The sequence below is a fragment of the Populus alba genome, chromosome 5 (assembly GCF_005239225.2).
Source record: "Populus alba chromosome 5, ASM523922v2, whole genome shotgun sequence".
Lineage (NCBI taxonomy): Eukaryota > Viridiplantae > Streptophyta > Magnoliopsida > Malpighiales > Salicaceae > Populus > Populus alba.
In genome coordinates, this window is record NC_133288.1 from 8,755,718 (window position 1) to 8,778,697 (window position 22,980).

The 22,980-nt window shown below is 36.2% G+C and overlaps 1 protein-coding gene, 3 non-coding genes and 1 pseudogene across 6 annotated transcripts; 2 read left to right on the top strand and 3 right to left on the bottom strand.

Moving 5' to 3' along the window:
* Positions 1 to 1,729: 1,729 nt before the first annotated feature.
* Positions 1,730 to 5,602, top strand: LOC118029908 (thiol-disulfide oxidoreductase LTO1). Of its 3 annotated transcripts, none has more exons than XM_035033886.2 (7): positions 1,730 to 1,933; positions 2,027 to 2,303; positions 3,346 to 3,602; positions 3,719 to 3,831; positions 4,231 to 4,381; positions 4,883 to 5,020; positions 5,378 to 5,602. In XM_035033886.2, exons 1-7 carry the CDS (start codon positions 1,829 to 1,831, stop codon positions 5,456 to 5,458), a joined length of 1,122 nt encoding a protein of 373 aa, XP_034889777.1. In that variant the 5' UTR covers positions 1,730 to 1,828; the 3' UTR covers positions 5,459 to 5,602. The 3 variants fall into 3 exon arrangements, with proteins under 3 accessions (XP_034889777.1, XP_034889775.1, XP_034889776.1); XM_035033884.2 differs by having other exon boundaries at positions 1,734 to 1,933; positions 2,024 to 2,303; XM_035033885.2 differs by having other exon boundaries at positions 1,736 to 1,933; positions 2,024 to 2,303; positions 4,234 to 4,381.
* Positions 5,603 to 7,883: 2,281 nt separating this feature from the next.
* LOC118030075 (U2 spliceosomal RNA) lies at positions 7,884 to 8,079 on the bottom strand. Its single transcript, XR_004684259.1, has one exon. It is a non-coding gene; the product is annotated as a U2 spliceosomal RNA (small nuclear RNA).
* Positions 8,080 to 9,647: 1,568 nt separating this feature from the next.
* Positions 9,648 to 9,843, bottom strand: LOC118030078 (U2 spliceosomal RNA). Its single transcript, XR_004684261.1, has one exon. It is a non-coding gene; the product is annotated as a U2 spliceosomal RNA (small nuclear RNA).
* A 5,039-nt stretch (positions 9,844 to 14,882) lies between these two features.
* LOC118030088 (U2 spliceosomal RNA) lies at positions 14,883 to 15,078 on the bottom strand. The gene has a single exon (XR_004684271.1). It is a non-coding gene; the product is annotated as a U2 spliceosomal RNA (small nuclear RNA).
* A 2,383-nt stretch (positions 15,079 to 17,461) lies between these two features.
* Positions 17,462 to 18,220, top strand: LOC118030058 (uncharacterized; annotated as a pseudogene).
* The last annotated feature ends 4,760 nt before the right edge of the window (positions 18,221 to 22,980 follow it).

Consider the following 22,980-nt stretch of genomic DNA (forward strand, 5'->3'; position numbering starts at 1 on the left):
GAACTTACTCAGTCAGTATAAAAAACACTTTATAGCACTAGGCATAAAAGACAAGCGGGAGAGATAAAACTTATCCTGAGTACATGCACAGTCTTCTGTTGCTTGGGATGGCTGCCTCTGGTTTTATGCGCTGTTCAGGTAATGCAGCGTCTAGAAATTCTCAGCGTCATTAATGCTGTTTAGTATGTTCGATACCGAAGACAATTACATTAGTTTGGTATTATGAGGATTGCTAATGACAGTTGCCGCCCTGATGTATTTGAAGCTTCGAGAGAGAGAAGGGAATGCATTTCTTTCCCTTCCATTGGAGCCTCAGATCTCCCAGCAGCAACTTCTTAAGACAAGCTATAAATAATTTATATAAATTAACGTTTTGTCTGTAGGGCCAAAAGAAAAAATGGCTAGACAGAATGATCAATGTTGGGATTATGTTGATGAGAGGACGGAGGATAGTTGGAAGTGCAAGTTCTGTGAGTTAGAATATGCAGCTACGTACCACTTCAATTTCGAGGATCATTTCTTTGGAGTTCAACAATATCGTGGCGTGAAAATTTGTAAAAAAGTGCCGACAGATGATCAAGAAGCAGCCTATGTAGCTCTTCATGGTCCAAGTAAAAAGCTTAAGACCATGCCAAGTTTAAGGAATGACGAGGCAAGAGACAATGGAAGGCTGCAAGAGGAAGTTCAGAGCATGGGACAAGAAGTCAGTGACGAGAGACCTTCTTCGCATGGAGAGCGGGGAAGGAAGCAAGAATAGAGCAACCTCTTTCGCCTGGAGCAATAGCATGGATGATCGATGGATGGCTTGATTGGAGAGATTGAATTTAACGGGAAGGTAGAGTTCCCGGAGGGATTGAGCTTGGTGAACCAGAGATTGGACCAAGAAGAAAGGGCAGTGGATTTAGTGGAAGAAAGAAACATGAATGGCATCTCATCTTCCATGGCGATGGATGATCGATGCTCTACACAGTGATGGAGAACACATGACTGGAGATTTCATGTAACCTTTTGCATCAAGTAGCTTTTCAGCAGGACTTGCACTAATACAGGGAAAGAGAGATGCATTGCTCACAAAAAAAAAAAAAAAAAAAAGACAGCAAAGGTGAAAAACCCGAGAGACAATTTTCTTTCTTTGCAAACTCTAACATTAATAATTGTTTTCTATACAAAATAGTTTTATTTTATAAGAATCTATCATTATAATATTTGCATATAATATTTCTATACCAAATGTATATTTATCATTTGTTGTATTTATTAATATCACTGCGTATAATTATCAGATAAAAAATAACCATACCAAATGTATATTTATCATTTGTTATATTTATTATTATCACTGTGTATATTTATTAATATGGAATTCAAAATCCACCCCAAACTTCAAAACCCATCAAATATACAATGGTTATAGGGAGAATTACTTTTTCCATTTTAAAAAAATAAAAAAAAAAAATTTGTACTTAGAATGTGAAGTATTATTGAAAAATTTTAAATTTTTATTTCTTTTTATAAATTACTAGATCGCTTTTATATATTTATATTAAAAATTAATTTAAAAAATAAAATATATATTTTTTAATATATTTTTAAAAATAATTTAAAAAATAATCGGGATAACATAAATTGTTATGCCTCAACCGAAAGAAAGCAGGCCCCAAATTATATGGGTCATTAGTTGGGCTTGAGTCACAAACCGACTTGATCTTTAGACTCAAAACACATTTTCAATGTCGAAGTGCCATCTCAGAAAAAAAGCAATAACTTAAAAACGAACTCGCCCACGATTCTTGTTCACTGAAGAACACATAGAGAGAATCAGACAGCAATGGCAAGTTTCCTCAACATCACATCTCCTCCGTTCTTCTCTTCAAGAACATCACTTTCTCCCTCTCCACCACCTACTTTCACTGCCCAACTAACCCAATTCAAGGTTTTGCTGCTTTCTCTCTATATTCATTCCAGTTTCACTTCATAATCTTCGTTTCAATTCGCTGACTTCTTCTTTGTTTATCTCTTGAAGAAGGGTTGGTGTTGGAAACTAAAGTGCTTGCCTTCTTCAGGGCCAAGTCAAGAGACTGATTCAGAACCACCTGAAACGGCACCTTCTCCTTCAAACTCAGCTTCTTTATTGTCTTCTTCAAGTGTTTCTACTTATAATTGGTGTGCAGGTCTTGGTGGTGTTGGGTTTCTTGAAACTGCATACTTAACATTCCTCAAGCTCACAAATTCTGATGCTTTTTGCCCAATTGGTGGTGGCAACTGTGGTGATGTTCTTAGCAGTGATTATGCAGTGGTTTTTGGTATGTTCATTATTAATTTTCAAAGCATTTTGTTCTTCTATTCTGTTTAGTTTGTTAATTATTGAGAACAAGGCAGTTATTATTAAGAGGAATGCTAATAGCAGTCAAATTGTCAGAGGATGTTCGAAAACAAATAAGCCAAGTTTTTTTAACAGTTGTCATGTTGGTTTTGATTTCAAATTTAGGAGTGTTTATATGTTGCGGTCAAGAAGCAGACTATTCATTAGTTCAATGTAATTAAAAAAACAAAACGTGATGATTTAATTGTAGGGTAAAAGGGGATCTTGTTTCATGTATTTTAACATGTTTGGAGTTTACTATTTTTTTTTTTCCTTACCTTGTCATTCATCATAACTGAAAAAACAGAGAGGGAAGAAAAGAGAAACGGAAGACCCACATGTTCCACTAAACTAGAAGCGGTGATTATCGTATAAAGTAATTGGAGAGGTGCAAAGAAAAGGTGTTGAGTACAAACCAGGAAGAAGGGGACGAAGGTTGAACATGGCATAGGAAAGATTGGTGGAGTAGAAGACTTCTTTGAGGTCTATTGTAAGTCTTGAAAGTATAGTGCTCAATCGACATATTGGCAATGGTGGTGGAAATGGGCAGGAATTCTTTTAAGCAATAACGAGAAAGAAAAACTGCTGAACACTATTGTATAGGGTTGTATAGGGTCTAATTTCAAGCTTAATATAAATGACCGGTCAAATGGTCATTCCTATTGCACTTAGATCCAGTCTGCCAAATTTGAGTCTTTAGTTAAACATTTATTTGTAATATGAACATCGTGGGAACCATGTGCGGATGCTTTATATGTTTTTTACATGCACAATTCTGATTTGAGAATGGAGACATTTGATCACATATTAATGTGCATTGCATGGGTGTGACAGTCTTGATCCTCGTGGCTGTCATTAGATTTTCTTTTGTTGTTATTTATTGTTTTTACTGTATTGTCTATCTTTAGAATTTTTCTATGTAACCACAAAACCGAATAAATTTGCCAGTAATGTGATATATCCCTTTTACATTTTCATTCCAGGTGTTCCTCTTCCATTGATAGGAATGATATCATATGGTCTAGTGGCAACACTTGGTTTACAGTGGTCTGGAAAGAAGTTTCCCTTTGGTATCGAGGAGTCTAATGGTCGCTTGCTTTTACTTGGGTGCACTACCTCAATGGCAGTTGCTAGTGGATATTTCTTGTACATTTTGAGCACAAAGTTTTCAGGGACATCTTGCACTTACTGTTTATTGTCAGCTTTCTTGTCATTCAGCTTGTTTTTCATCACTTTAAAGGTGTGGTTTCTCGTGCTTGTTTTTCTCCTTTTTAATATATTGGAAACGCCTCTTATCCAGTTCATAAAATGATTTGATTCAATTTCTGCTTCCCTCTTTTTGGCTGTACAAAATAGGATTTTGGTTTGGAAGAGATACAAAAGTTTTTGGGTTTACAGCTATGTATAGCAAGCGTGGTGATTTTTTCATTGAACACCTCATATGCTACACTCCGACCTGCCAGCTCAAGGTGAATAAAATCTTTTCAAGGATCATAGCATTTCTGTTTCACTTTCATTAGAATACTCTACATGCAAACTTTTTCTTTTTCCATTTATGAAAGTCTGGCTGTATATAATTCTCAACGTTGGAACTCTTATACTTTGTCAATTCAATTCACTAATCAAGGCTACTAACCTGGTAGATGCAGAATTCAATTGAGTTCATAAGTTAGTATTTGCCCTAGTGAGTATGTCAGAGTGCACTGTTTGCAGTTGTTAAGATGGTTATATGTTGCTTGGCCATTGTCATGCTTCTATACTGTTTTGTTTATGTTTTCAGTTTTAAGATACCCTGATGTGCATGCTCCGCATTCTTTTTGCAAGGGAATCTGTGCCCTGACATTTTTCCATCTTCATCTCTGTGATAGCAGCCTGGCTGATATTAACCTGGAATATTTTACCACTGAGATAACCACACCTTCAAGTCCTTTTGCTATATCTCTTGCAAGACATCTACAATCTACAGGAGCTAAAATGTATGGAGCTTTCTGGTGTTCACATTGCCAAGAACAAAAACAGGTATTTATTCTTCTTTATTAGCAGTAGCATGCGAGTGTTTGACACTCTTCTCAACGTTCACTTGATAATCCTTGCAAACAACGTGGAATTTCAAATGAAATTGACACCAGAAACTAGCATTATTTACTGTTTGGGTTCAATATTAATTCCCTTGGTGATCCTTACCAGTATGCTAACAGCAGATGGATATTTGAAATGTAAAATCAAATGTTATCTGAATATAGCACATTTTTTTATAGTGAGACATCATTGCATAAAGTGAAATAAAGTTTGCTTTCCATTTATCCCGACATATGAATACACAGTTATCTGAATAGAGCACATGCAAGTTTGCAGAGACAAACAAATCTATAGATTTGTTTGCCTATTTTATCGAAGAAAATAAATTTTGAATTGTCCCAAGTACCTAATATTTGTAAAGAACCCTTTTCAATTCTGGCATGTTTCCAAACAGTGATGTGTGGCTAGTTATAATAATTTCTTCATGCTATTGATGCATAGATATTTGGGAAGGAGGCAGCAGAACTGTTGAACTATGTGGAATGCTTTCCTAATGGATTTAGGAAAGGAACTAAGATGATAAAGGCATGTGCAGATGCTAAACTTGAAGGATTTCCAACATGGGTGATCAATGGTCAGGTATGGATATTTAAATGTATCGAGCTTTCGCTAGTCCTTGACCAATCATCTATCAGTGGCCTCTTTTTTTCTGAATTCACATTACTTCTAGTAGCATAGGTTAAAGTATTTGGCTCCATTCCCATTCCTGTAAGATTCTAGGAAACATGTTTTGTTTTTCGCTGCTATAGGATTTTAGGCAGCTCAGTTTGTTTGATTAGATTAGATTAGATTAGATACCACTAATTGATTATTAACTTGTTCCAATCAGCATTGAAAGCTGTACTAAACAGCCATTGAATCGTACTAGAAGAAGTTCTCTCTACTTTTTTCCCTATATAAATTGATATTATCATTCACGTAAGGTGTTTCTTGCAGGTTTTGAGTGGAGATCAAGAGTTGTCTGAGCTTGCGAAGGTATCTGGGTTCAAGATTGAGGAATCCAATCAACCGAGTTAGATTATAACTATTTCTCTGTAACATAGAGCTTCTGTACAGTTTACACTAAATATTATCTCTGGAAATAAGGATTCGACTGTGCCAATTCTATATTACAACAATTATTATTAATTATTAAAAGAAACTAAAAAAAGCTTTGGATTCTCTTTTTGCAAAAAAAAAAAAGATTTCTTTGGAAAAATAAGATTGTTTAAATTCCAATACTCATGAAGAAAAAGTCATGATAAATGCAAAACGATTGAATTGTCTCGATCCAACCTTAAAAAAAATATTTGGGCGTCAACCCAAACCCTGAAAGTTCCCGCCTACTAGCATGCACCACAACTGCACTTTTCTGTACGACGCAAATAATTTATGAGCATCAACTTTTCAATCAATGACATAGTAAGAAACAATAATCAACGTAGCTCTAAAGAAAGGTAATTATTCTCCATTATTACACGAATCTCTAGAAGATAAACTAACATAATTAAATTTTATAAATATTTTGAATCACCAATTAAATAAACCATTTAGAATAGAGACAGAGCCCCATTAAGAGCAATAGAGCAAACTACACAATGTCATAGAGCTACATTGCTCTTTCCATGCTCCTACACGCCTCTCCACACATTTTCTCATTCTCCTTACAAAGAGGATGAGAAAATGTGTGGAGAGGATGATCAACCACACTATGACTGAGACATGACCCGGACTCCTATTGGAGGCAGCAGTGGAGAATTTTCTGCAATGAGTAAAAGCTTGACGAAGCAATACCGCAAGGAGGTAGAGAGCCTCTGTGTCGTGAATTTCTTTTCCTAAAGAAGAAGCAATAACAGTATCAGGGGAATAAGTATTGGTTAACTTTGTGCCAACAGCTGCGGTAATACAGAGGATGCAAGCGTTATCTATAATGACTTGGTGTAAAATGTCTTTAGTTGGCTTTACAAGTTCCCTGTCAAATCCCAGGGCTTAACCCTGGACAGACAATCGAAACTGCCAAGCTGGAGTATGGTAGGGGCAAAGGGAATTTTCAGTGGAGCGATGAAATGCGTAGAGATCGGAAAGAACACCAACGGATAAAAGCGTAGCCAGTCTCAGACGAAGCTATTTACAAAGGCTCGGTTTCAATGTTGGAAACATAAAAATCCAATCTCCAAAGCAATTGGCATCACCTAAGGAAAACCAAAGAATTTTGCATCGAAAATGAAAGGAGATGCCTGTTGAAGCTCTAATAGGATACCTGAAATGCCAAAATAAAAGTACAGAGCAATGCAGCACAAAAACAAATGAATATGAAAAGCTCGGCTGAAACCTCGGCGAAAGCATAGACTACAAATATCCAAAGCCATTGCAATCTACTTGGAAGATAATACATGCAAAGTATAAAAAGTGTATGCATTGAGAGGAGCAATAACTGAAAAAATCCAACTAAAAAAAAAAAGAAACATGGCAAAAAACACTAATTTGGTGAGGAGAAGTTGTTGAATGCAAAAACACCAGATATAGTGAAAATTAAAGTTTTATCCCAACACATACAATGGTATGGATATTCGAAGAAGTTATGTTTTCCCTGAATAGTGACTATTTAGGCAGATATTGTGATGTGTGAATGCTGAGCAGAGAATATATTTGGGAAAGCTCCAATTCCTTTCAAGATCATGACTGCAAAACTATTTTTTTAATCATAATCTACCAATATTCTAAAGAAAAATTAGATAAGAAAAACTATGCATGTTATATCAGATGTGGTCCTAATGAAGGAAACGTTACATGTTTGAAAATCACAACAAAAACCCAGTTCACAGACACGTCTCTAAGATAATGAACATGCAAGACAGGTTCCATTGGCAGCATGAGGATTGAGAGAGAGTTAAAATCAATAACTATTTTCTGTTAACAATGGTCATGGCCTCTTCTAGGTTGTTTGCTTATCAGTAGTCAGATAGCAGAGATTGTTAACCATTCTCAAGCTAATCGTAAGAAAAAACAAATACTAGTATATATATTGGGTAGGACTGCCTCAAGAATTTCCTCCTTCTCCACACATACACCATTGTCAAAGATTATGGCAAGATCTTTGATTTCGGGTATAGGAAAAAGAGGGTTTAATAGTCAGCAAAATACCATAAAATCAATAAGAAAAACTAAAGAAAACAGGTAAAGAGAAGCACCTAAATAAACATCGAAAGAAAAAAAGCAGCAGAGTTGTGTGTTCCAAGAAGTTCCTGAACATGAGTTGGGGGATGAAGTTCAAAGTAAAGAACTTTACTGTCTCCCAACCATCAATGACTTGCTTTCATTCGATCCATCACAAACTACAAATCAAAGCATTGGATTTGTTCTCTGAATCATTCTAGTCTGCAATTGGTTACTGAAGAATGAAGAACCCTACAAGCATAGAACCCTCGCAAACTACAGATTAAAGCTTTCGGTACTTGAGTTGGTGGGGTGCGCCATGCCATTTCTATAGTGCAGCGCAAAGGCGACGCTCGAGAGCCCCAGTAGCAAGCTACTGTTATGGAACCTCCCCCTAAATAAATAAATTTAATATCGTGTGAGCCATTGGCCCACGTATCAGATATTAAACTGATAAGAACAGATACTACACTTGATCTTAGCCAAAAGGCCGAGAAAGGTATGATTTATTCGGAGCTAGTGAGCTTTTTTTTATAGTGTGCTCCTGCCCGTGCTCTTGTTGTTTCTGCTATATGGGACGACAGAATACAGACTGGGCTTGTTACTTCGCAATATGCTTCTATTATTTCACCAAGAGGCGTTAGACCAAGCTCATGAGTCGTGTCCCTCCCGCGCGGCGACATAGGGATGTAAAAAGGAAAGTGAGGGTTGGGGTTTCTCTCGCCTTTGGAATAGCAAGCCCCTGATGTGAGGCCTATTAGCTCAGTGGTAAAGCGCGCTCCTAATAATTGCATTGTTGTGCTTGGACTGTGAGAACTTTCAGCCACCTGGATAGTTTAATGAGTGCAACAACACTTAACCCTGAGAAGTGGATCATCCAAGACACATTTTGTTCAGCTTTAATGAAAAAATAAAATGGAACACCTAACAACATATCTTCACATATCAAGAACTATGATCACCCCTTTCAGTTCAAGGCAATTGAAATATCGTACCATTCAAGCCTTTTTTTTTTTCGTGCTTTTCCTAGAAATTTGGAGAAAGCTATAATCAATGGGATATCCTAACCCTCTCTTCCTGAAAGGAAGAACATGAATTTTTTTTCTTTTTAACAGGGACTAGGAGATTGGATCTAGCCGTAAAAGAATATTTAACTGATAAACACCTCACTTCTTAGTCTTTGAACCCGTTAGTCACTACGAACGCCCCGATTAGTGCAATGGAATATGTCTATTTATCTATATCTTGACTCGAAATGGGAGTAGATTTAAAAAAGGATCTTAGAGTGTCCAAAGTAGGGCTTGAAGGGTCTCTTAACGCCCTTTTTTTTTTTTTTTTTTTATCTTATCAGAGTTACTTCAAAAAATCTTGTCATTATAAGGAAAGGGGAGGGAGGGGGGGATAAGCCCATTCGGAGAGCGAGTATGTCTGACTCCTTCATACATGCTCCACTTGACTCGGGGGGATATTGCTCGGTTGGTAAAGCTCCACTCTTGCAATTAAATTGTTGTGATTACAAGTTGGATGTCTAATTGTACATTTTTTTTTTAACACTCTGATTTTGTACTATGCGAGTAGCATAAATTAAATCAACAAAATCTTAGATTTTCTACTCTAAATATTCTTGGAGACAGATTGGATTCTCTTCCTTTCAATTTGTTTTCTAAATCATTCTAGTCTGCACTGAAGCATGAAAAATCCAAACAATCAAATATCGTTGATTCAAAATAAGTGGCCAAGTTGCATGGATCAGTACACTTGAAAGGAAATGTGTAAATATCTCTTGGCCAGCAAGGGTGCCTCCAACTGTTAGCCACTCGTGAGTAGAGGAGCCTAGCAATTCCATGAACAGTTAAACAACAACAATCCATACTGCATTTCCAGTCTTTGATTTTCTACTATGAGTAGCATTAACTAAATCAACAAAATCCTTCGATTTTCTCCTCGAAAGATTCTTGGAAACAGATTGGATTCTCTTCCTTTCGATCTGAAGCATGAAAAACCATCTAAAGATGCAGCGGAGCATTGAAACCTCGCAAACTACAAATCAAAGCTATGGGTACTTGAGTTGGTGGGGTGCGCCAGGCCAATGCTATAGTGCACCGCAAAGGCGACGATCTAGAGCCCCAGCAGCAAGCTACTGTGATGGACTCTCCCCCTAAATAAATAAATTTAATATCGTGTGAGCCATTGGCCCACGTATCAGATATTAAACTGATAAGAACAGATACTACACTTGATCTTAGCCAAAAGGCCGAGAAAGGTATGATTGATTCACAGCTAGTGGGCTTTTTTTTATAGTGTTCTACTGCCTGTGCCCTTTGTTATTTTTTCCATATGGGATGACAGAATACAGACTGGGCTTGTTATTTCGTAATATGCTTCTATTATTTCACCAAGGGGGCCTAAAACACAAGGGTGGCGACAAAAAGTTTTGCGCTTGCCAAGTCCCCTGCACGGCGGAGAATGATGTGCTCTCTTAGTCTTGGGCAAAGCAAGAGTGCAGAGCCGATTACACTTTTATATTGACCAAATTATACTGAACTAAGAAGCCAAAACAAGATTAATAATTCTGGTGCATATAAGTAGTTTTTAGCTAATATTCTCACACGATGAAGATAAAACAATTTCTTGTTGTTTGATCAAGACAGAATAAATGGAGACACATGGGAAGAAAACACATTTGATTGTCAAGACAGTTAAAAATAGGTTTTTGTCTCTATATTACAAATAATTTCTAGCTAATTTTAATCCCTGCCCTACCGTTCATATCTGTATATTTGATTTTAATTAACTTACAAATTTTCCCCTTTATATCTGAAAACTAAAAAATATAGAAGAATTTTTTCACAAAACAAATACAGAAATATAAACAAGGGAGATAATGAGAGACGATAGGAAATTAATCATAATTTAATTAAATTATCTTCTTGGTAATCTATTATCTTTTCGACGATGATTACAAATCCTTTTTAACATAATTTTGATGAGTGGAGAAATTACCATTATAAGTTAATTTAAATATTTAATAATTTTAAGCATTGTAAGTTTGATGATAATATATATAAAGATTAAATTAGACCTTTCACATTTTATTCTTTCTTTTTCCTCATCAACCAAACCGCATGCAAAGACATTAACTTTGTCTTATACGCAACTAATAAACACAACTCCATCTTCGTTTCATTTGTCTTCATCTTATCCCTTTTATCTCAGTTGTTTTGTCTTTTAGATGCCAAAATAGTAACCTAACACTATTTTATTTTATTTGATCGTTTCTTCTTTTTCTTTATATTTTATTTTTTTCATCTGAAAAACTTAATTGTTTCTTTCTTCTTCTTTCTATTTTTTTTTTAAATCAAAACTTTTTTTCCATCATTAATCCAACGAATGTTGCGAATATCACATGTGAAAGTGTTTTAAATTATATGGATTTCAGGTTTAGCTCGCTTAGGAAGAAATCTCTTTTTTTTTTTTTTTTTTTTTATCAATGACAGTGTCTATAGACATAATCTTTATCTACAATATTCTTTCAAAAGAATAAGACATTCATTTAATTCTTTCCTTGGATTTGATATATGATGACTTGATTTATTTGTTAAATCAAACCAAGATTTGTGCTTCGCAAGAACACAAACTTAGGCATGTATTGCGGAGCGAGATTCAGTGATTTGATGCTTTGAAGAACACCTTTGATTTGTCTTCAAAGTGCTGTTGAAGAACTCTTATAGGGCGTTTAGACTTGATTCAAGAGAGCCTTGTTCTTTGTAGACTTTAACATAAATGAAGGAGACTTGAGATCTTTTAAGAGAGTTTCTTTACTTAAAGAGCTTGTTGTCTTGAAGAAGATATTTTGTTGAAGAACTCTTATGGGGCGTTTAGGCTTGATCCAATAGAGGTTCGTTCTTTGTAGATTTCAAGCATGGATGAAGGAAGCTTGAGAGCTTCTAAGAGAGCTAACTTCCTTACTTGAAGAGCTTGTCTTGAAGAAAAAATTATATCTCCAAGAATTCTCTCTCTTTTTTTTCTTCCCCTTCTTTAGGGTGAGGCCCTTTATTTACACACACACACACACTAAGGTAAAGATAGATAAACTTCATAGACTTTGTATAATGGACCATAATACAAAAGATAACTAGGCATATAATTATGTTTATCATGTGCAGTATAGTCCAATTCAAGCATTCTCCCACTAACATACATTGGTTGGCAATTAAGCACACCTTGCCTTATTTATATGGCACTTTATCCTTTGATTTGAACTTGACTGGTAAGAGTAATCTGTCTCTTAATGGACTTAGTAATTTTGATTGGGTTTGTAGTGTTGAAGATCAAAAGTCTACTAATAGTTATACTATTTTTCTTGATCAAAACTTGATTTCATGAAAATCATCTTTTGCAAAAGCATAGTATAAAGCCATTGGTAATGCTACTACAAAATTATATTGGATCAAGTTTCTACTTCTTGAACTTGGGATTTCTACTATAACTCCTCTTATGTGGTGGATAACTTAGGAACCATTTATCTTGCAATCAAATAGTTTTCCATGCTCACATGAAAATATGAAGATCCATTTTCACTTCATCCATGACATGGTTGCTAGCAAGCATCTTTAGGTTCAATTTATTACTTTTAATGATGATTGGATTGTTGATGTTCTCACTAAACCTCTCTTCTTATCGCAACTTATATTTCTGCTACCCAAGTTGAAAGTGGTGTCTTCCCCATTCAACTTGCTAAGGAATATTGATGTAAAATGATTAAACATAATTCTAAACCTAGCTATTGTGAAGCTAGCTAGCACCAACACCAATTAGTGCTACCTACTAGCACCAATTGGTGATGTCTAAGTCAACAAAGTGAGCACCAATTCGGTGCCATTGCAGCACCAATTGGTGCTCTTGTCTTTTGCAAGATAAAGGCAACGAAGCTTGCCTATAAATAGGTAGTGCATCCTTGCCTTATATATATCATAAGAGAAAAACAAGAGAGAAGAAGAGGAGAGTGAAAGAGGGAAAGAAATCCCACAAAATTATGAGGTATTTGCCCGTAAACGTAGCCAAATTAGATGAACCATGTAAATTCTTGTGTGTCTAATTTCTCATTTTATCCTATTCCTTGCTTTTTATCTTGTCGGGTTTGTATACAAGTATCCTAACAACTATCTATTTTAATATGATTCATTATAGATAGCCCATTAGAGTTAGCTATCCTTTCCTATATATATCACAAGTACATGTACATAATGAATGATAGGAAAGTCTATTTTCTCCTTCTCTTAATTAGCTCTCTCCAATTCTATTAAATTAACCATCAAAATAAATACATCAAAATAAATAAACAAAATATTTATGAGGAATTGACTTAGCCACACGTCCAAGTCACTCATTAGACATTTAGATGTGTAAGTCCGACAAAATATTGTATGGCTCTTGACTTCTAATTATTTGAATTCTCATCCAATCAAACCATAGGAGTCAAGTTAGAGGAATCCATTCTGCCTTTGAATAATCAATATAGTGTCAATTGAGCAGTTTTCATGTCATCCGTCAAAATCCCTGAATTGTAAGGCTTGGTGTGTTCAAAGACACTAAACTTGTTTGATTGTCTCACCAAAATACCACAAATCCAAACCTAAAGAAAAGTAATGGCCTTTTGATTCAGAAAAAAATTGTACAATGTACTGTTTTAGGTTAATAATTTGGCACAGCCGACAAATTCGAGCTTTTCATAACTCATTACACTACTAGATGTAACTTGTGCTATTAAATTTCCAGTGCACTATTATTAGAAAGCTATGAATGTTCTTCAGAAACAAAATGAAAAACACAACAAAATAGATCAAAGACAAATGCATAAAAAAATGAATCGCAAGAGACATAAAATATCCAGTTCCTAGACTAAATGAAAGTCAATAAACTTACATCAAGGACAAAGAATAAAAGCGTAGCCAGTCTCAGACGAAGCTGTTTACAAAGGCTCGGTTTCAATGTTGGAAACAGAAAAATCCAATCTCCAAAGCAATTGGCATCAACTAAGGAAAACCAAAGAATTTCGCATCGAAAATGAAAGGAGATGCCTTTTGAAGCTATAATAGGATACTTGAAATGCCAAAATAAAAGCACAGAGCAATGCAGCACAAAAACAAATGAATATGAAAAGCTCGGCTGAAACCTCGGCGAAAGCATGGACTACAAATATCCAAAGCCATAGACATCTACTTGGAAGATAATAGATGCAAAGTATAAAAAGTGTATGCATTGAGAGGAGCAATAACTGAAAATATCCAACTAAAAAAAAAAGAAACATGGCAAAAAACACTAATTTGGTGAGGAGAAGTTGTTGAATGCAAAAACACCAGATGTAGTGAAACTTAAAGTTTTATCCCAACATATACAAAGGTATGGATATTCGAAGAAGGTATGTTTTCCGTGAATAGTGACTATTTAGGCAGATATTGTGATGTGTGAATGCTGAGCAGAGAATATATTTGGGAAAGCTCCAATTCCTTTCAAGATCATGACTGCAAAACTATTTTTTTAATCATAATCTACCAATATTCTAAAGAAAAATTAGATAAGAAAAACTATGCATGTTATATCAGATGTGGTAATAATGGAGGAAACGTTACATGTTTGAAAATCACAACAAAAACCCAGTTCACAGACACGTCTCTAAGATAATGAACATGCAAGACAGGTTCCAATGGCAGCATGAGGATTGAGAGAGTGAAAATCAATAACTATTTTCTGTTAACAATGGCCATGGCCTCTTCTAGGTTGTTTGCTTATCAGTGGTCAGATAACAGAGATTGTTAACCATTCTCAAGCTAATCGTAAAGGGTTCCCTAAAAATTAGCAATCTAAGAAAAAACAAATACTAGTATATAGGTTAGGACTGCCCCAAGAATTTCCTCCACCACACATACACCATTGTCAAGATTATGGCAAGATCTTTGATTTCGGGTATAGGAAAAGGAGGGTTTAATAATCATAATCATCAAAATACCATAAAATCAATAAGAAAAAAATAAAGAAAACAGGTAAAGAGAAGCACCTAAATAAACATCGAAAGAAAAAAACCAGCACAGATGAAGTTCAAAGTAAAGAACTTTACTGTCTCCAAACCATCAATGACTTGCATTCATTCGATCCATCAAAAACTGCAAACCAAAGCATTGGATTCTCTTACTTTCAATTTGTTCTCTAAATCATTCTAGTCAGTGATTGGTTACTGAAGCATGAAGAACCCCTACAATCATAGAACCCGCACACACTACAAATCAAAGCTTAGGTACTAGAATTGGTGGGGAGCGCCAGGCCAATGCTATAGTGCAGCGCAAAGGCGACGATCGAGAGCCCCAGTAGCAAGCTACTGTGATGGACCCTCCCCTTGAAAAAATAAATTTAATATCGTGTGAGCCATTGGCCCACGTATCAGATATTAAACTGATAAGAACAGATACTACACTTGATCTTAGCCAAAAGGCCGAGAAAGGTATGATTGATTCAGATCTGGTGAGCTTTCTTTTATAGCGTGCTCCTGCTGTGCCCTTTGTTGCTTATGCGATATGGGACGACAGAATACAGACTGGGCTCGTTACTTTGCAATATGCTTCTATTATTTCACCAAGGGGCGTGAAACACAAGGGCTAAGCTAAGAGTGCAGAGCCAATTATGCTTTTATACTGACCAAATTATACTGAACTAAGGAACCAAAACTTCATCTTTCCATTCAATTTCTTGCCCCCCCTAGTTTCTAGCTTTTTTCCAATAACAAGATTAATAATTCTGGTGCATAAAGGTAGTTTTTGTTAGCTAATATTCTCACACAGTGAAGATATAACAATTTCTTGTTGTTTCAAGACAGAATAAATGGAGACACAAGGGAGGAAAACACATGTGGATAAAAATAGGTTTTTGTCTCTATTTTGTTGTCCTTCTAAACAGGAGAAACATAGATGGAAGGAAGTTAAAAGTAAAACTACAACTTTCTCCTTAAATATTTATTCATTTTAATCTCTACCTTTACGGTCAGATCTGGACAATTGATTTTAATTAAAAATTGTCCACAATGTACAAGAATGCCCTTGTTGATGATCCTTTACTCCGACAGCATCTAGGGTTCCTCTAACAATGTGGTATCTCACACCCGGTAAATCCTTAACCCTTCCCCCTCTTATTAAGACCATAAAATGTTCTTGTGAATTATGGTCAATACTATGTATAAGCAGTGATTTCAAATTCAGAGGTTAATTGTAGCCTGGAAACTTTAAGTACGGTAGAGTTTTTTTTTTTGGTGATCGTGGAAAAGTTTAATAAATCACCTTTATTGCCACTCTACAAAACTGTATATGAGATTTTCACCTCATACGGCTCCTCATTCAATTATTTCAAAGTCATTGGATCCTTTTCATTGATTGAGAAGCTCCTCCCTCTATCCACGCAATCCCGAAGAGTAAATAAGACAAATTCAATCATGTTTTCATGTTTCAATTGAACACTTTCCTTCTTTGATTATTCTCAAAGGAGAAGATTTTTTATTATTATTATTATTATTATTATTATTATTATTAATCTCAAAGGAGAAGATTCTTCTTTTTACCAAACATATTCACATCCAATAATGATCTTATAATAAGAATAAGAACAATAGATCTTTTTCGATCAATCCCTTTGCCCCGCATTCTTCGAGAATTAGAAAGATTTTTTTCAAGTTTGAATTTGTTCATTTAGAATTTGGGCTCTTATTTATTTATTTCTATTTCTTATTTTTCCCTCTTTTTTTTTTTTTTTTTTTCCTCTATTGATTCAAAGTCTCATAGGTTTGATCTTGTAGAATCTGACCCACTTTCTCATTGAGCGAAGGGTAAGAAATAAATCAGATTGATTTTTTGATCAAAAGCTCTATGAAATCTTTGGTTTTGTCCTTTTTCATTGCCCTTTACAACATTTGAATCAATAGAGAACCTTTTCTTCTCTATCTGTATGAATCGATGTTATTACATTCCAATTCCTTCCCGACATCTCCAAAGGAAAATCTTGAATTGGATCCTAAATTGACAAATTAGTGTGAGCTTATCCATACCGTTATGTACTCTTCGAATATGAATCCATTTTTTGAAAGATCCTAGCTTTCATGCTTTGGTGGGTCTTCGACATCCTTTCAATGACTTATGTTATGGTGAAGGATATCTATATGTTCCAATCAATTGCGTAAGACACATAGTAACAATGAAATCGGGGAAAGTATATAGAAAAGATAGTTATTTTCTATTATATTAGTATTAGTTAATGATGTCAGCTTAGTGAGTCATTTCTTCCAAGGAGAACTGTTGGTACCAATCCTACATTTTGTCTCTATGGATCGAGGAGAAATCCACCTATTTCAAATTTACAACATGGATTCTAGCAATTCAATGGAGTTGGACTCTCATATCGATCCAAATTAATCATCCTTTCCATATGCTTTTAAAACCATATGTTATGGCTCCAATCCATAATCAATCCTATTTTTTTAAGGAGTAGTTGATAATTGAATCCATTTTTCTCATTATTTTCATATCCATAATAGTGAGAAAAAAGGGTTCAACTCCAAGTTGTTCAAGAATAGTGGCGTTGAGTTTCTTGACCCTTTGACTTAGGATTAGTCAGTTCTATTTCTTGATGGGGGCAAGGGAAGGTATATAACTCAACGGTATATTGTCACTCTGACGTGGTGGAAGTCATTAGTTCAAGCCTGATTACCCTTAAGCCCAATGTGAGTTTTTCCATTTTGACTTACTCACCCTTCACCGTGATCGAATGAAGATAGATAAGAGGCTTATGGATTGATGTGAGGGGGGTAGGTATGGCTATATTTCTTGGAGCAAACTCTAAGTAAATATGAAGCACATGGATACAAGCCTTGAAATGAAAGACAATTTCAAATCAGCTTTGTCTATAAAACAAGCTATAGGTAATGCAACTAAGAATCTTATGGAGAGTTCAATCTTGGCTCAGGATGAATATTGGCGGCATGCTTAACACATGCAAGTCAGATAGGAAGAGGTGTTTCCAGAGGTGGATGGATGAGTAACATGTAAGAACCTGCCCTTGGAAGGGGAACAATAACTGGAAACGACTGTTAATACCTCATAGGTTGAGGAGAAAAAGGAAGAATTCATCGAAGGAAGGGCTCATGTCTGATTAGCTAGTTGGTGATGCAATAGCTTACAAAGGAAATTATCAATAGTTAGTCTGAAAGGATGATCAACCACACTGGATTGAGACGTGACCCAGACTCCTACAGGAGGCAGTAATGAAGAATATTCCGCAATAGGTAAAGCTTGACAAAACAATGTCGGATGGAGGTAGAAGGCCTATGAGTTGTGAACTTATTTTCCTGTAGAAGAAGCAATGACAGTATTTGGGAATGAGCATTCGCTAACTCTATGCTAGCAGTCATGGTAATATAGAGGATGTAAGCGTTATCCAGAATGATTTGGCTTAAAGTATTGGTAGTTGGCTTTTTAAGTTCCCCATCAAATCCTAGGGCTCAATCCTGGATAGGCAGTGGAAACTGCCAAGCTGGAGTATGATAGGGGCATAGGGAATTTTTAGTGGAGTGATGAAATGCATAGAGATCAAAAGGAACACCAATAGTGAAAGCACTATAATAGGCTTGTCGCACTCGACATCGTGGCGGCCCTAAAAAATAATTCTCTTGAATTATTATGGAAAAAGAACAGATTTCTGGCATCCGGTTCTTTTAGGGAAAAAAGTCTTGTTTGAGGAGTCGCCACCTAGTATTATGGTCACTAGGAACCCTAACTGGTCAACAGAGATTTTATGGCTCGGGATTGGTTACGTAAAAGGGAAGATATTATCACCCCTAAAACGTTCTGCTTAAGGCAGACTGCATTGCTGGTTTTGTCTTAAATTGCTAAATGTTTATTAGTTTACGTTGTGATGATTTGTTTAAATATTCCTGACTCTGGCGCCAGTGAATATTCGAGCTCGAATAATTCCAACTCTGGCGTTGGTAAAAATTCGTAGCAACGAAAAAAATTAGATCAATATTTTTTATTCCTACTCTAGCGATGGTGAATAAATAAATAAAAACAAATTTATTTTTACACATGCACATATTTTTTATTTATCTGGCTAAATAAAATAAAATACAACGAATAAAAATAATATAAATTTAAACCGGTATTTTTATTCCTGACTCTGGCGTCAGTGAATAAACCAATAAATTTACATTATTTTTAGTCATGCATACACATTTTTTGTTTTTCTACTTTTTTTATTTTTTTTATTTTTCTATTTTTTTAATTATTTTTTTGGGGCTGGGCCCAGCTCAGCCCACATGGGTTGGGCTAGACCCAGCCGACCCAGCCCCGTCACTGGCCCAAGCCAGTGACCCGGCTAGGCCACAGCAGGCACGCGTGATCTAAATCACGCGTGCATGGCCCTGTAATTAAGAAACAGCCGGTGAAACAATGAAATGAAATGAAGCGGGGAAACAGAGCTGAAAACTTACCCGTTTCGTTTACAAGGGATTTGCGTGTGATTGCTGAGGACGAAGCTTCTGCCTTCGAGTTTCTTCGTACTCCTTCTGTTCTTTCACGTTGTATTCCTTTCTTGCTCCTCTGTTTCGGTTTGTTTTTCTTCGTCTCTTTCTACTCTGTTTTCTGAACAAAACCTCTCTCTCTCTCGGTTAGTTTCGTTTTTGTTGTTTTAGGCTTGTACTAGTGATGGGAAGCTTTCCTTCTGGCGTGGGGTTATAAGGAAAAAGGTTAAAAATCTGGCTGGTAATATGTGTGTTTCTCTCCTCTGGTTTCGTTCGTCCCTCTTTTTCCTTCTCCAACTCTGCAACCAGCCCCTGTGAGGTCGCCTTTGCTCAGCTTTATAGAGCCAGCGGCAGCCTCAGTGGTGGTAACGGCTGGCCCCTCGCCTAAATGCTCCGTAACCGACGCCTTCAATGAAGAAAACGTCTGTGTCGGCTGCCAGCAGACGAAACGTCTCTGCCTTTAATGGCAAAGTCGTTGTAGAGTAATGGAGACGGTGAACAGTCGTTTCCAAACGACGCCGTTTCCTGGTTCCAAAGGCTATGAGTTTGGTCCGTGAACTTTTATAATTTTGTAATTAAATCCCTAGTTAAAATGTAATTAGCCTCCTGCATTTGCACACCTTTTCAATATAATCCTTGGAGTTTAATTTCACAATTTGAATCCCAAACGTTTAATATTTCTTCAATTAAGTCACTGATTTCATTAATTTAATTAAATCCAAGGTCCAATTAAGTCTAAAACTTACCAATTCTCCAATTAAGCCCCTAATTGGATTAATTAAATTAATTCCAAGCTTAATTAAGTCTCAAAACTTATAAATTCTCCAATTAAATCCTTGATTGGATGAATTAAATTAATTTCAAGCTTAATTAAGTCTCAAAACTTATCAATTCTCCAATTAAATCCTTGATTGGATGAATTAAATTAATTCCAAGCTTAATTAAGTCTCAAAACTTATTAATTCTCCAATTAAACCCTTAATTGGATTAATTAGATTAATTTTCAAGCTTAATTAAGTCTCAAAACTTATCAATTCTCCACTTAAATCCTTGATTGGATTATTAGATTAATTTCAAAGTTTAATTAAACCCTAAAACTTCCAATCATGTTGCCTTTAACCCAAATTTTAATTCATTCTTTATTTATTTCATTTTACTTGTTTTTTCATCATTATTATTTTTTTTTATCATCATTTTTTATCCCTTTTTTTAGTAAATAAAATAATAATAATAATTAAAATAAAAATAATCAAAAATTGGGTTATGACAAGGCTGACACTAACACTAAGAGATAAAAGCTAGGGGAGTGAATGGGATTATATACCCTAGCAGTCCTAGCCATAAACAATGGATATCGGGCATTGTGCGTATCAACCTATGCAGTGTTGTAGCTAACAAGTTAAGAATCCCACTTGGGGAGTATGTTTTCAAGAATAAAACTCAAAGGAATTAATGGGGCCCGCACAAGCGGTGGAGTATGTGGTTTAATTTGATGCAAAGTGAAGAACCTTACCAAGGCGTAACATCGGGCGAATCCTCATAAAAGAGAGGGGTTCCTTCAAGAATGCGGGCATAGATGGTGCATGGCTATCATCAGCTTGTTTCATAAGGTGTTGGGTTAAATCCCAGAACGAGTATAACCCTTGTGTTTAGTTGCCACCATTAAGTTTGGAACCCTTAATAGACAATCAATGATAACCCAAAGGAAGGTAAGGATGATGTCAAGTCATCATGCCCCTTATTCCTTGGGCGACGCACGTGCTATAATGGCCGGGACAAAGGGTGCAATCTCATTGTGCTGCAACTTGCCTATATGAAGCTAGAATAGCTAGTACCCGTTAGTCAACCATATGATTGTGAATTCATTCCTGAGCCTTGTACACACTACAAAAGCTGGTCATGCCCGAAGTCATTACCTTAATTGCAAAAGGGGATACTAAAGGCAGGGCTGGTGATTGGAGTGAAGTCGTAACAAGGTAGTTATACTAAAAGGTGCGGCTGGATCACCTTCTTTTCAAGGAGAGGTAATGCTTATTGGGTATTTGGGTTTGACACTACTTCACACCTAAAAAGAAAGGAGCTACGTTTGAGTTAAACTTGTCGACAAAAGTCTTTCTTCGTTTCTCGATGGTGAAGTAAAACCAAGCTCATGAGCTTATTATCCTAGGTCATAACAAGTTGATAAGATCCTTTTTTTATGCCCTTGTGTCCCTACTGTGCAGCGACATGGGGATGTAAAAAGGAAAGAGAGGGATTGGGTTTCTCTCGCTTTTGGAATATCAAGCCTGATAATTGTGTCTTTGTGTCTGGCCTGTGAGGGTTCTCAACCACATGGATAGCTTAATATGCGCAACAACGCCTAACCTTAAGATATGGATCATCCAAGGCACATTAGGTTCGGCCTTAATGGGAAAATAAAATGGAATACCTAACATCGTATCTTCACAGACCAAGAACAATGAGATCGCCCCTTTCATTTTAGGGAAACAGAGGGACCAAGAGAAAGCTGTAATCAATAGGATTTTCCTAGCTCTCCCGTCTCGAAAAGAAGAACATGAAAATTTTTTCCTTTCCATAGTGACCAAGAGATTGGATCTAGCCATAAGAAGAATACTTGGCTAATAAATAACTCACTTCTTAGTCTTCAACCCCCTCAATCACTACGAACACCCCCAATTAGTGCAATGAGATGTGTCTATTTATCTATATCTTGACTTGAAATGGGAGCAGGTTTGAAAAAGGATCTTAGAGTGTTCAAGGTAGGACTCGGATGGCCTCTTAACACTTTTTTTTTCTTCTCATTAGAGCTATTTCAAAAAGACTTGTCAAGATAAGGAAAAAAGGGGGAATAAGCACACCTGGAGAGCGCCGTACACTGGAGAGTTGTATGCTGCGTTCAAGAAGGATGAATCACTCCCGAAAAGTAATCTATTGATTCACTCCTAATTGGTTGAATCATAGGTGCGATTATTTACTTCACGGGCAAGGTCTCTGGTTCAAATCCAGGATGGCCTCGCTGCGCCAAAAAAAAAAAGAATAAAAGAAGCATTTAACTCCTTCATACAGGATTATTCCTTTTCCACCGACCGCTGGAACTGATCCTTCTTACTTATGTGTCATATTGTCGGGTCAGCTACCTCATCTCTCTTATTATGGAATCTTCTTATACGTTGATACACTAATTGGACAAAGCTCCACTAGGCTCGAGGGGATATTGCTTGGGTGGTAGAGCGCTCTTGCAATTAGGTCGTTGTGATTACAAATTGGTTGTCTATAATTTTTTTTAACACTCCCATTTCAAGTCTTTGATTTTCTACAATGGATGTAGCGGAGCATTGAAACCTCACACAGTACAAATCAAAGCATTGGGATTCTAGTTGGTGGGAAGCACCAAGCCAATGCTACAATGAAGTGCAAAGGCAACGCTTGAGATCCCCAGTAGCAAGCTACTGTGATGGACTCTCCCTTAAAAAAAAAAAAAAATTCAATACCCCAAAAAGGAATTTATTGATTCTCTCCCAATTGGTTAGACCATAGGTGCGATGATTTACTTCACGGGCGAGGTCTCTGGTTCAAGTCTAGGATGGCCTAGCCACGCCAAAGAAAAGAAAATAATAGTAGCATCTGACTACATTCATGCTCCACTTGGCTCGGAAGGGTATTGTTCGGTTGGTAGAGCTCTACTTTTGCAATTGGATCGTTGCGATTACAAGTTGGGTGTCTAATTGTCCAGCTGTAATTCTTTTACACTCCCATTTCAAGTCTTTGATTTTCTACTACGAGTAGCATAAATTAAATCAACAAAATCCTTTGATCTCCAACTCTAAAGATTCTTGGAGACAGATTGGAT